The 14,086-nt window shown below is 40.7% G+C and overlaps 1 protein-coding gene across 8 annotated transcripts in view; it reads right to left on the bottom strand.

Annotated features, from left to right (window-relative positions):
* Positions 1-1,234: 1,234 nt before the first annotated feature.
* Positions 1,235-14,086, bottom strand: part of rnf220a (ring finger protein 220a) — a 135,248-nt gene continuing 122,396 nt past the window's right edge. For 4 of the 8 annotated variants that reach the window (XM_048163659.1, XM_048163660.1, XM_048163661.1 and 1 more), the window contains 4 exons: positions 8,884-8,992; positions 7,901-8,071; positions 7,593-7,667; positions 1,235-3,080 (listed from right to left, as the gene is read on the bottom strand). In XM_048163659.1, the coding sequence (XP_048019616.1) occupies positions 3,009-3,080; positions 7,593-7,667; positions 7,901-8,071; positions 8,884-8,992 (427 nt within the window). In that variant the 3' untranslated portion in view covers positions 1,235-3,008. The remainder of the gene's footprint in view (positions 3,081-7,592; positions 7,668-7,900; positions 8,072-8,883; positions 8,993-14,086) is intronic. The other 4 variants (XM_048163662.1, XM_048163665.1, XM_048163666.1 and 1 more) reach the window with 1 other exon arrangement.

Here is a 14,086-nt window from a genome sequence, read left to right as displayed (position 1 = left end):
AAAAGTTACATTTCAAGGCTTGATATATTTTAAAATGTAATTTATTTCTGTGATGGCAAAGCTGAATTTCATTATCTTCAGTCCTCAGTATCACATGATCCTACAGAAATGATTCTAATATGCTTAATTGGTGCTCAAGAAACATTTTTTATGTTGTCTTTGTAACATTATAAATGCCTTTACTGTCACATTTGATCAATTTAATGCATCCTTGCTGAATTAAAGTATTAATTTCTTTAAATAAAAAAAAAAGTTTATGTAAAAAATAAAATGCTAAAAATAAAAACGAAATAAATGTAAATTTTTTCTTCATTTATTTAATATTTTGATAAATAATGACGTATTTTTATCACACTTTCTATATCTCTCGCACAGTATGAACAAGTCTTAAAAAATATACAGTATAGCTGCCTTTATATTTTGGCAAGGGGGTCCTAGTTGAGCTTCCTTGGAACTGAGAAGTCTCTGATTTGCGGAATAAACTGGTCTTGCTTCATATGTGCACCATAATTAAGTCCATAAAGTGGAACAACATAACTGCTGTTTACTTACAGGTTCTCCAAGCTTGTTTCTTGTTCAAAAGAAACCCACAAAAACACTTCCAACAAAAGGCTGGAGTACGGCTACAAACTTAATATAAAATCCTGCTGATTTTCCAACTATCTATCAGCACTTTACAGGCATCTGAAAGCGTTTAAGCACGCTGCTACTGTTTGCTCCATGGCGCTCCAATACATCATGAACCTAGAGTTTGGATTCAGATCAGAGGGTGTACCGGGGAGGTAGACGACTTCTTAATTACATCGTGTAATTTAATGAAATTTTCATTACAGCCCTTAAAGTGCTTGTGCTTTCATACAGCTGGTCAGGTAAAACAACACCTGTGAATTCAGCCTGTAGATGGCAGAATAGAGCAGTAACGTTTCCTTTTTCCAAAATTAGGCCCAAAAAGACCTAATTTGATGCACTTAGCGTCAGGGATGGTATAAAATCAATGGTGTAGTCTCAAAACCTCATCATTATCCCGATCAGATGCAGTGTAATGCATATCAAAATGAGAAATTATAATGCCTTAGGAAGTTGTTTTGCTGCCCGACACTCAATGGACATTTATTGACTGATGTACTTCAACAGCTACGTCAGCAGGTAGAGCATGTTGTAAAATGACACCCAGCTTCACATACTCATACTGGTATAGTTCCACTAGGCAGACCAGTGAATGAAGCCAGCACAGTTCAGATTTACAGTCATTTAATTGATGTCAAATGTAGCTTACAAACGGGAAAGACACGTACCATTTTCAAGAATATACAAGGACACAAATCATATATCACACAATCATCTTGTGCAATCTGTCATCTTTGGGGCAGGAACGAATTGTTCAGCAAAGGAAGGATACAAAGAGTCAACCTTATTCCTTATTTACTACCTGTATTTTACAAAATAGTTGCAGAGAGGATACTGGTACAGCTGTAGACCCAGCCACGGTGAAGATTTAAACTGTGAAATAAGTTATAACAAATGCAACATTTGACTGTTTATTGTGGTGTTGGGATCAGCAATGACCTTTCATTTCTTCCTTTTTTGCGCTTACATCAATACAGAAATCACAGAATACATAGATGTACAAATATAAAGCACACTGTTCTCACTCCTAGGGAAAACGTGAGCAGTCAGTCAGTTGGCCAGTCAGGGAAACGAGTCTCGACTCTTCCAGTTCTTTCTTTGAGGGAAAAAGAAAAAAAAAAAAGTTTACCATGTTCTTGATGTTTCAGAGAGGAAATCTGAAGGTAACTTGTAAATGAGAGCACCCTAAAGAGTAAAAGTCCCTTTCCGAGGGAAGAAACTGATGATATGCAACTGGTCAGGGGTCTTAATACTTTATGTTCAATGGAATAATTCCAATTGTTTGTAACAGACAGACGGCATTCAGCAATAAGTTCAAAAAACGCTGAAAAATGAGGGTGAATAAAAGCAAATCTTTCCATTTCTTAAAAAAAAGCAAAGAAAAAGAAAGATATTTTCCCTTGTTTCAGGATTAAATCTACAGTTTTTACTGTATATTTCAATGAAAAATGTACACCTAAATCTTTTAAGTCCTAGTTCGAGTAGTTTATTATTATTATTATTACTTAAATTTCTTCCTGTACAATGAAATACAACTTCAACTTCAAGACGACAACATCTGCTTTAAAAATACAGAGGGTTTTCTTTTCTTTCTTTTTTTTTTTAATTCACCAAGATTGAAACATATGCCCTCCCTCCCGACCCAAACCACCCCCAACTAAAACTGGACTTTTATTCAATATATATTTCTGTATGTGCATGTGTGTCCATGTGTGCACGTGTGTATACAAGTGTGTTTTGTTCTCTATGTCATTTACTCACAACACTGTAAACATACAGAGACTATTATACATGTGCTTGCACTGATTCATTGAATTTGGTTGACATGACTAGAACACCACAAAAGTAGTAATGATTTGGGGTGAATGAGAACACAATGGAAAATCAAGATTGAGGGGTTCTGGAGAGCCTCGGGTGGTCCGTTAAAGTCTCCTCCTCTTATCGTCAGGCTGATGTTCCGGTCTTGGTCAAGAAGTTGCCACAGAGTGCGAAAGTGGGAGATTAAGAGCAGCAGCAGCAGCAGCAGCAGCGCAGGTGGAGGGACAGAATGAGTACTCTTTCCTTCATCTGAGAAGAACAGGTTCCTCGTCAAGGAACCAAGCTGACTTTGGAGAGGGTGGACCATGGACCAACACAAGAGGGAGGCGGGTGGACTCTTTACACAAGCATTTATAGAGGAGGACTGAGTCTATGCAGTCCTCATTAGTCCCATGCTTGTGAAATCCATCCCCATTTGAAGTCAGTGTGAGTCTGTGCTCGTGCCTCTCATGGTCAGGAGGCAGGACGATACTTCACTCCCTCGGGCGGTGGGGAAACCAAAAACACTAGCGCAAATGGAAACAAAAAGTAAAACAAAACAAAAAGAATCTGGGCCTTTTTGTTCACAAATAGACACGCCTGAGGTCCCCTGGTGATGTGATGGTGTTGCATTGTGGGCAGAGTTTCTTGTTTCCCTATATGAAGAGAAAGACAAACAAGACAGAAAAATAAAGAGTGAGAAAGCGGTCATTTCCATATGAAAACGCACAATGCTATGCTATCAAAGGCGCTTTTCCTCCTCGTCGAAAATACCGTTCATCAAGTTTTGGGTCGGTAAGTGTCACATGATCTTTCAGAAATCATTCTAATATGCTGATTTGGTGCTCAAGTAACAGTGCAGTTTGTAGTGTAGAGTAGTTAAATAGTGTGTATGTTGACATAAAAAAAAAAGTTTTGGGTCTTACACGGGCAGCCCACCCTGTTCGACAAGCATGCGCCTTTCCCACTACCGCTCTGATGTTCAGCCAGTACCCATAAAGCCTGCACCATAAAAGCAGGAGAACAGCAGGGAGAGGTAGAGGAGGAAGGTGAGCTGTGTGGTCTGCTGTCTGCACCACACACATGCTGCACAGGACCGACTGAACATCACAACAGGATCTGCTCTTAAACTATATACTCAGCTTCATAAAACACCACAACACTTGATGGAGACCTAGACAGCAAAACACGAGAGATATAAAATCCTCACGTTTGTCGTGTGCCGCCTCGAGAACTGAACCCGATTGTCTGGTGAAGTTCAGACAGTGACGTTACTGTGAGGAATCTTGCAACCATTGACGATCATGTCCTCATGTAACCTTCTAGCACATGTGCCACTGATCACACACAGGGCGCATTTCTCCTCCTCGTTCACATGAAGCGCACTGCTACTGCTCATATAGGAACTGACACTTTAAGGGGGGTTTAAATGTACAGGAAAGAGACTATTTGCCCCAGATTAGCAAACTGAGGAGTCAGGATGGGCGCCAGAGCGTGAACCCTGCAGTGTACCTTCACATCTAACTGCAAAGAGGATTTGTGGCTCCATATGAATGGGTTCATGCCTAGGGCACCAGTACCCCATCCGCTGATCCTGCACAAACTGAAAGAGATTCAGCAACACTGCCCGGCTTGTTATGCTGTAACAATGGGCTCTACCATTAGATGGTGAATGTGCAAATAATCCTAACAGTTTCAAATTCAACATCATGGTCTGACTATGCAAGTGGTTTATTTTGATGTGGCTGGCGTGAAATTGAAGTTGGATTCTCCTTCTGACTTCCTACATAGCCTTGTTCATTTACTTCTTTTTTTTTTTAAAGTGAGAAGTAAAACCTGAAGCAGTGTAGCAGCAAAAACTCCATACCACCGATCCCCCAGACACAAAGGGGACTTGAGATTTGGTTTCTTTGTTCTGGAGAGCAGGAGTTTACCTAGTTTTAATGAGCGTGGGCAGGTCACGGACTAAACGCGGGCTCCTCGCATCAGTGGCGGGTGGCTGCTGCGCTCAATTAGATTCATAAAACAAGGCTGACGCTAACCAAATTACACGCATTTACTTTGATCAAGACGTAAGGAGCCCCGCCGTGCTACTTTTATTGCTGTCTTTAGGCAACAATTTTAATGCCTGCATTACTAACAATCCGCTGTGGCAGCGCGGGCTGGCGCACACACGTCTCCATTCTTGCCAGAAAGCCGTGCACAGAAGGCCTTGTGATAAGCGGAGATGGAGGGAGCTGATTTAATATATAGCATATTGGAAAACAGCTGAGGCTGGGAAACATTTCCTTATTAATTGTTTCCGTGTGGTGACAGAATGTGTTAGCGGCTAATGAGAGTGGGCTCCCCGAGGAAGACTGGCTAAAACAGCTTCGAGAGAAGAGGAAGAGCCAGTGAGTATAAGTGTGGGGATTACAATCGGACAAGTCGAAGCAATCATAATTCTGATGATAAGAGGTTAATAGAACAACAACACCGACTAAAGGGATTAAAACCTGGAGCGCTACGTGAGGAATCTCACAGGTCTGGTGGAGATGAACTCTTCAACCTACACTATAGCCAAATACCACCGCATTATCAAAATAAACTACTCCATTAACCACATTATACGCTGTCCTCGGCCACGAGAGAGGGTTTGGGCACTCTGTGGTACGTAGAATTGAAATTTAATATGTACCTGAACTATCCGCATTTCATAATTTACACCATCCACAACTGCAATACCCCTATTCACTATTACACTTCAGAGTAAAAAAAATGTACATGGTCATGACTGTAAGTAAACCAAAGAAGAGCTTGTCATGTGTGCCATGTGATATGTGTTGTTTAATGCAGGGGTTTTCAAACCAAGCTCTCTTCAAATATGATGAACCCCATGTGAGGGACCCCCTTCCAAAAATATAAAAGGAAGCTACGTATTTTTATGTATAAAAAAAATTACAATGTGTGAGGAAAAATAAGCATGTATTTAGCATGTATTTCTTTAAAATTAGCATTATAATTATTAGGGGTGTAACGATACGCTCAGGTCACGATACGATACGTATCTCGATACGGAGTTCACGATACGATACGTATCACGATATTTTGAACAAAATGAAACTGAAATTCAAACAAGATTTATTAAAAGAACATGAACAAATTTCAATAATTTTCCTTGTTGTACATACAAGATCACATTTCAATAAAATAAATAAATATAAAATTTTAATAAAAACCTTCTGTATTCAAATTAACAGCTGAATAGGGCTGTCTGTCACTGAAAAAAAATGTTAAATTTAACATGAACTTAGAATTATGAATAGGGGCCGTTCACATATCGCGTCTAAAAACGCGTGGAAGGCGTGGCCGCACCGCTTCTCCTTCTTTCCAAAGCGCTTGCGCTCCCGTGGCGTCGGTCGTTGCTATGCAACCATGAACTGAGCTCTCCAAGAGGATCAGGATGTTTCTGCAAAGGATAAATGATTTCTAGCCCTTGCATTAGTTTTACTACGAGATATATTGATGGAGATAAGATATAAAAACCACCATGTACAGCTATGATCAGCTGTTCGGCTGAGCTTTTGATGTTTTGTTACGGAAAGGCCATAGCTGATCGGTTGATTCTTGTCACACGACCTGCGGTGCGCTTGCGGCATTCTGAGAAGTTGAGAATTGCATGCGCGTCGCGACCGCGTTGATCCCATTATGAGCGCGCTTGCCGCGCGGCTACATTTGAAAATAATAACTGACTTGCACGCGGAAAAGACGCAATATGTGAACGGCCCCACAGAACTTCTTAAAGCAAAGCATCGCAAGCGTCTTTTGCTTTTCTGTGAGCACAGCTGTTCCTGTGCACTGCGGTGAAAGAAAGCCACGACTTTTCTCACGCGACCATGCAAGAGACTGACATGAGAAACGTTTAAACCTGCTTGCAAGATTCAATGTGTGCCCGAAACACTTACTGAACTAGAGAGCTGATTGAGACACACCATCTACGATAAATCGTTACACCCCTAATACTTATAGTAATTTAAAAATGTGGTAGCATTGGATCTGGACAGGAAGGATAACTCTGGGAGTTGGAAGGGGTGTGTCGCGATTCTGCCTTCTCACATCGCGATACAGGTTCGTGGACCTGCGTATCGCGATTTCGGTTTCATATCGCATATCGTTACAGCCCTAATAATTATTAAAAATATAATTTAAAATAAAAAGACAATATAAAAATCACTTGATATAAGCATATATTGCTTTGATTGATTATTAGAGCAACAGCGGTAAAACAAAAACTTTAATAAATAAAACAACAATTTATACAGATTTTACTTATTTTCATGAAACCCCTTACAAAAATTTAAACTTTATATATTTATGTATAAAACCCATTCATACTGTGTGAGAAAACATATATATATATATATACACATTATATATATATATATATATATATATATATATATATATATATATATATATATATATATATATATATATATATATACACACACACACACACACACACACACACACATATATACACACACACACACACACACACACACACACACACACACATATACATATATATATACATATATATATATATATATATATATATATATATATATATATATATATATATATATATATATATATATATATATATATATATATATACACATATATGTGTGTGTGTGTGTTTCATTTGTTCAGAGACTGTAGTGCTCATAAACAATGAAAATATTACTAGACCTTCTAAATGTTTTTCCGCATTTCTCCCTCATTGTTGGAAGTTTGTTGTCATATAAGGTTACTAGATTTTTAAAATGCATCAATTTGCCCTCAACTCTGTTTTTTTGTGTTTGTTTTCTCTGTGGTCATATTTTAATATTCATGTGTCTGTATAATGAGTGTGTTGCAGGTCTGTGTTTTATTGGTTGTTGTCTTCCCATTTATCCACCCTATAGTCTCCCACTTTTCCATAGCTTTACATAGCTTTTCCATTTCTTGAGACTTTTTGGTGTGAACAACCAGGCTAAAACAGGGGAGGTTTCATGCCACTTTAAAAACAAACACATAAGTATTTGGAAGCGACACGCAGAATTTAATGAACGATAGGTTTCAGGATGCCTTGCGGGCGGAAGGGTCATTATGGACCTATTGATGAGCAAGTGTGTCATTCTTACCAGAGTCCTTAGCCAGCATTCTTCACAGTGCACATGCCAACACTGGATGGAGGTGAGTGGCATTGTATAAGAGTCCTGAGGTAGAGACATATAGAGAGAGAAACAAAGGACAATTGATTAATTTAACCAGGTCAAATGAACATAATTCACATCTACAGCCACTCACATACACAACAACAGACATCACTAGACAGCACCAGCACAGCAAATAGCGGCCATGGGAGGCAGGCAGGTGGGCAGTGAGGGAGCGTGTGGGGCAGTGCAGGGGTCAGGCGGGGTTAGGCCAATGGGAGCACAGAGAGCCTTACCCTCCGGAGCGGGAGCAGCTTCTTAATCCCACTGCTGTCCGCAGTGGCAGTGCTGCAGCCCGTTACGAAGCCTCTGTACAAACAGTACACGCCGAGCTGCAGGGCCTCTGCGCTCCCGTGCCTCTTGGCCGCCTGATTCTTGCTGTCAGCCCCTGTTTGGGGAGGCTTCCGCTGCAGGGATATTCAAGAGCGGTACTGAGAAAAAGAACGTGGCTGCCACGGCAGGCACAGACACACACATCAGACCAACGAGTGTAGCTATCAACAGAAGCTCACGGCAAAGGATAAACGGGATGGCTGGGAGTTCTGTTGTGGTTTTGCACGAGTATTCAGTTTGGATATTATGCTAGGCAGGTGGCAACCATCTAGAATGGATGTTAACAGTTAAAATAATTTCCTGCCAATTCATTTATTTGGCCGCTATACTTCCAATAACCAGCAGGTGGCAGTAGACCACCACTGGGAAATGCTCAAGTCCACAGACTGCACATGACACAGAAGCAAACAGAAAAATGTCTAGCATCTTTCTAATTAAATCATCAAAACATTTACAAGGATATTTATTTAGGACAATGTTCTTTACAAAGCCACAACTGATCAATCTTCATATCTGGGCGACTTTCAAGTTGTTTTATTTCATTTGAATGAAACGTCAGGATGGATCTAATCAACCTCCAGACCTACAGAGGCATGTCTAATTAGTCAGAAGCACCAATTGGAATAAAACTGAAAAGGTTTAGCATAAATATCCAACAGGATGTCCACTAATGCCAGAGGAACTCCTGCAACAGAACCTTATTATGGGTAATTATCTAGGCCATGCTAGATTGACGCTGAAGGAGGCAAACCATCACAAAGCTTCAGCCAGCTGGGTGCATGATTGCGGGTGTTAGGTTATATCACCACGGCATGTTATTAAGGATGGGTTATAACCAAACGCAACCACATGAACGCACAAAATATTGGCAAGCGAGAGTTCTCACCATGCATATGAGACACTTGTATCGGTCTCCTCTGAGGATTTGCTTCTCCAGTTCTCGTATGCGGGCCTTTAGCGCCTCCAGTGTGGTCGCTGTGGAGTCCTCTGTGATCCTGCAGGTTAAAAACAAACGAGTTGAGGTTCAATTAGAGTACTACAAACCAGTTTGGTCCATTCATAAAACTGAAAACTCCATACTAATAACTTTTAAAAAAAAGTTGCGCAGGCATGCAAATTTGCAATTTACATTTGCAAAGCTGGCACACTGCTTCAGTTCAGACAAACCTAACTGCTAACTCCTAAAAACACTAATGCGAAATTAAAAACAGACGTTCCAACTGGAAACAGTGGATTCAACACTGCTACAGAAGGACCACAGTGCCAAAATGAACTAATATGTTTTTACTTTATTGTACTACCATTTCAATTGCAGATCTCATAAAACAGGGAACTGTACGTATTCTGAGGTCACACACTCACCAGTTCCTCCAACTTCTCACTACTCAGGCCTTCACTAAACATCCCTCAGACAAATGCCTTTTAGCTGCTGAATGTATATTTAACACTGTCCACAGCATATGAACTTGCAATAACTAAATCAATATGGCAACCATTGATTGTGCGGCAAGGCGCTTGGCGAGATGTTTATGGTGATCCGCTCATTTTCCAGCCAGATGGAGCACTGATCTACAGTATTGATTTAACGTTGCGCCAGCGTTCTCCTAGGCACAATCCCCCCGATTAGTGCCTGCCGTTCCACTGCCTTTTCCAATAGCTTCATTTATTACATGCCTGTGTGACTCCACAATGAGAACAAGCTCGGCACACACACACACACTAGAATATGGGCCTCTCGGTAATCAGGTAGTATTAGAATGTAAATCAAGGAAGGGCCATTAAAACGGAAAGGACCATTTATGGACTCAGTATCTCCTTTAAGGCCAACCTAAAGAAAGAACAATGACAGTGCAACTGAAGAATCATGGGCACCTTGAGAGGTAAAGCTTAAAGGTGCAAAATTCTTTTTATTGTTTTTGAACATATTTATGTGTACGCAGCGTGTGCACACAACCATCCTATTGCGGTAAAAATCCATCCACTCCATTTGTTATTTTCCCCATAAATCTGAGACGGTTTCTCAAAATTAGCTGTTTAGGAATGTACTCCAATGTAACGCCACACTGGAACAGGCCCCGCCCACGACTGGCATGGAATCTGCCCTATAAGCTTGGCTCCTCCCCTGAGTGAGCTGTACACAGTCTGCCATGTGTATCTCCTCACTAGAGCATTTAACAGCTGCATTCAAAAAAATGTAATCTCAGTAAAGTTACTAAAGTTATTAAATCAAGAGCAGTGAGTGATTTGTTTTCTTTTGTTTTTTGATTCATATTAACAGCATATACAGCAGTAGGTATTGTATATTATGCTGCTTTCACTGTAATACACAGATATAATATACACATGCGATTTCTTTCCCTGCTGTTTACGTTCACAGACATGCGTTTATGTGAACTTGACATAACCTTCTGTGAATTTGACAGTTTATGTGCAATACGACTCGAAAGAGAAATTAGTTTAATACTCATGTGACACACCGTCTGACAACCAGCATTCTTGCTTCGGATAGGTGCGCTCAGAAAACCATATATCATAAGTTTTAACTGATAGGGCTTTAAAATGCATAGAGATGATAATCAAAACCAAACAGATGTTTTTGGCAGAGTATCCGAGGCATGAGCTGTAAATGTACAGGACTATTCTGGATAGGGGGCGGGGAGCAGCACAATGTTTTCAACTCAAAAATGGGTATTTACAACATGATATAAAAAATTATCTGTGGGGTATTTTGAGCTGAAAATTCACAGACACATTCTAGGGACACCTGAGACTTATATTGCATCTTGTAAAAAGGCGCATAATAGGTTCCTTTTAAAATCAGCCAGCCAGGAATCAAACACATCCTACTTATTTTAAAGCCGAGATGACGGGAAGTAGTGACAGACTTTTTTAATCTGCATTGTGACATAGATCAGAGTAAAGCAGATTATCAAAAAAGAGAAAATGTGGAGCGGGGACTTGGTTCAATTCATCAGTTGTTGATTGGATGGAGGCAAAGGTTGCAGTCGTTTGCAAGAAAGGGACAGTGTTTAGGCAGACTAAATGACTGGAGGAGTCCAGCATACGCCATCAGAGAGAAGACTGAGTTATGACATTTTGATTAAGATTTACGAGGTCAAAATAAATGAAACTTGCTCGGATGAATTGGTCACAATAAGATCAATAACATGCATTTAGAAAATAGGGTGAATTTTCATTTTCATTTCATTAAGGAAGATGTTAACAAAACTCTGAAGTCCAGGCGCCTTCCCAAGGTCACCCTAAACCTAGGTCTCTCTCAAAAAGCCAAGACGACGACCTTGACTAAGGAGAGTGAGCTGTCCGGACAGTCAATTCCCTGCAGCCTACAATCAGCACAGGGACTATAAAGCTTTAAAATCTCTTCTTATTAGTGGCCAGCTTGTAAAAAACCATTTAGTCTTGATTAGCGTGCATGCTTATAAAGCAGACATGAGAGTAGGTGCACCATGCTCCATGCCTGCTGTTTTTCTTTAACAGCTTCATAAATCGCTGTGGTTCACTTGCCCGTATGCCGTCACCGACCCAACAAAAAAATACAACTTTTACCCCAAGTAATGCCGACCCGCTCCAGCATGAATATTCATTGTGGCGCTTTATAGAAAACCACATTCTAAAAGTTATTTAATTCCCTCAGGTAATAAAAGAAGGTTTTACTCTGTCTTTATATGGATGGAGAGATGGTTTGGGGGAGAGAGAGCCAGGCTGTGTTTTAATACAAAAGCAGGTGTAAAACCTGGAGTGGGGTGGCTGGGTGAGTTCAGAACAGAAAATCATCAAGGTTCTGTTGAGTAAGTGGGAGAAAGTTTTAAAGACATTAAACAAAGGCCTCGTCTCTGCTCTGCAGCAGTGTGCTGGCTCAATAATGCCAATGACGTCATCGAGGAAAGGAATAATGTCATTTCAATTAGGAATTTCAGTTACTAAGAAAACCACAATGAGGACTGACATCCAAACTAATAATGTAGCTTACCTACAGCTGTGGTCTATAATGGCACACCCATTATATTAAAAATCAATGTGGATGTTAAAACCAATGATGGACAAGCAGGTCTAATGCTTTATACAGGCATCACTCTCTGTTAATGTATATTTTTAATTTGTAAAAGCAACAAATGCACAAATTTAAACAGGAAGAAGCCTGTGCTGCCATTATGTCTCTGAGTGTGAGGCTATTTCTCATTTCATTATCCTGCCCCTTAACCATCCGTCTCCATCAGAGCCGAGCCTAACTGTAGAAGGCGGTCTAATCTATAGGTCTACAAGGCCTGACACGAAAACACATGAGTTACAAGTACAGACAGATAGCGAGAGATCTTTAAAACGTCACTTGGCTGACAATCAATCCGATAGTAAGGGTCAGGGTATAATTTAAACCAACAGGCTGATTGAGCACAACAGCTTCTGGTAAAAAAATAAAATAAAAAAAAAACTTAAATTTATTAAACTTATATTTTATATTGCGTTTCTTGTTTGAAGACACTGATACTACTGTAAGGAAAAGGGTTTGAAAAACAAAATAACAAAGTCATCACTAATGAATTTGGAAAAAATTTGATTATTGTGGAGGTACACAGAAATCTGCTACATTGCTTCAAGTTGAGCATGAAATGTGGCTGCGATCGCATGGGTGGCATAGGAGCCCTCATTTATCATGTGAGGAATGAGCGGGGACAGAGGCGACCCCTGTACCCAGAGATCATTACCCATCTGGGCACAGAAGAGCTAGGAGAATTCATCAGCCCCCTCTGCCTTACAAAGACACACATGTATACAATTTACACAACTCACGACACAGTAACACGCTCACCCTCTTACTCCAACACACAAACGCACACACCATCCACAATGAATCACTGTAACTAAAGGGGACAATCTTATTTTCATTGCAGATTGAAATGCATGTGTTTTACAAACAGTGGGGTTTGAGATTGTTTTCAGGCTGCAAGTGGAATGAAATGATTCAGCTCCTTATGTGGCCTCTTTAAAGCTCGCTCACATTAAGACCCCTCGCTTCAGGAAATTGGAAATGAAACAATGGCACAGCCATTCCCCCAAGTATGCATGCATCATCCATTTGATGCACACCATGAAGAAAAAAAAGCACATTTTTTTAATGCTTTACTAATATATCAAGCTAAACCTCAAAAGCTACAACAACTGCTATTTGTTTCAGCCAGGAAAGAGTTAATACACCTCCCTCCCCCTTCTCATGACCCCTCAGGATTTGATTAATGATATCATCATTGAGATTTATCTCCCTGGCCCCTTTCATAAGACAATATCGCGTAACATCCTGTGATACCTGATCAAATCAGCAGAAGGAGAAAGGAGAGGTGCTCTTCGGAAGAGAGGGCTCTACTGTCGGGGAGAGATGGATAGATTCAGACGGAGGGCCGAGAAGGACGGGCACAGACTGGGAGAAATATTGCAGGCGATATTAAATAAACGAGTGTGTGTCACGTCTGGAGCTAAGCGCTAAGCTAATAAAACGGGTGGCGGGTGGGTTGTGCTCATTGCTCGCTCTTTTCTATGACATCAAACAGCTGCGGTGATTCATACCCCGGCCGGCTAAAACACTTAATGCTTCCCGATACAACGCAACGGCTAGGCTAAACGGCTGCCTAGTGCTCTGCGCGGAGGGAGGGCGAAACGGAGAAAGTCTCTACGGAGGAAAGCAATGAATCAATCTAAGCTGTCACGCTCCTGCAACTCCACTTAGGAATCCCGTTCTGTCCGTTTTCATCCTCCTACTCGCACACCCACGCTCGGACAGAGACACACAGTGTTCATAACATCATCCACTAACATTCATTTCCACACACTCAGTCAAACTTATCAAGCAACAGCGTGCAAAGTCACGCCTTTAACTGCAGGTCGTGGAAAACGTGGTTAACAAACGCAATTTCAATTGCAGACTGGAGCTGACATCAAGCTTGTGCAACAGATGAAGCCATTCGCAGATGCACACTTGACTAGAGTTAGGTGAGAGGAATGTGCTCACGACGTGCTGACGAGAAAAATCAATTGCATCGGGTCTGCTTCGCTTATTCACCAGTTATCCGCCCCTG

The sequence above is a fragment of the Megalobrama amblycephala genome, linkage group LG17 (assembly GCF_018812025.1).
Source record: "Megalobrama amblycephala isolate DHTTF-2021 linkage group LG17, ASM1881202v1, whole genome shotgun sequence".
Lineage (NCBI taxonomy): Eukaryota > Metazoa > Chordata > Actinopteri > Cypriniformes > Xenocyprididae > Megalobrama > Megalobrama amblycephala.
This window is presented reverse-complemented; position numbering and strand designations above follow the sequence as displayed.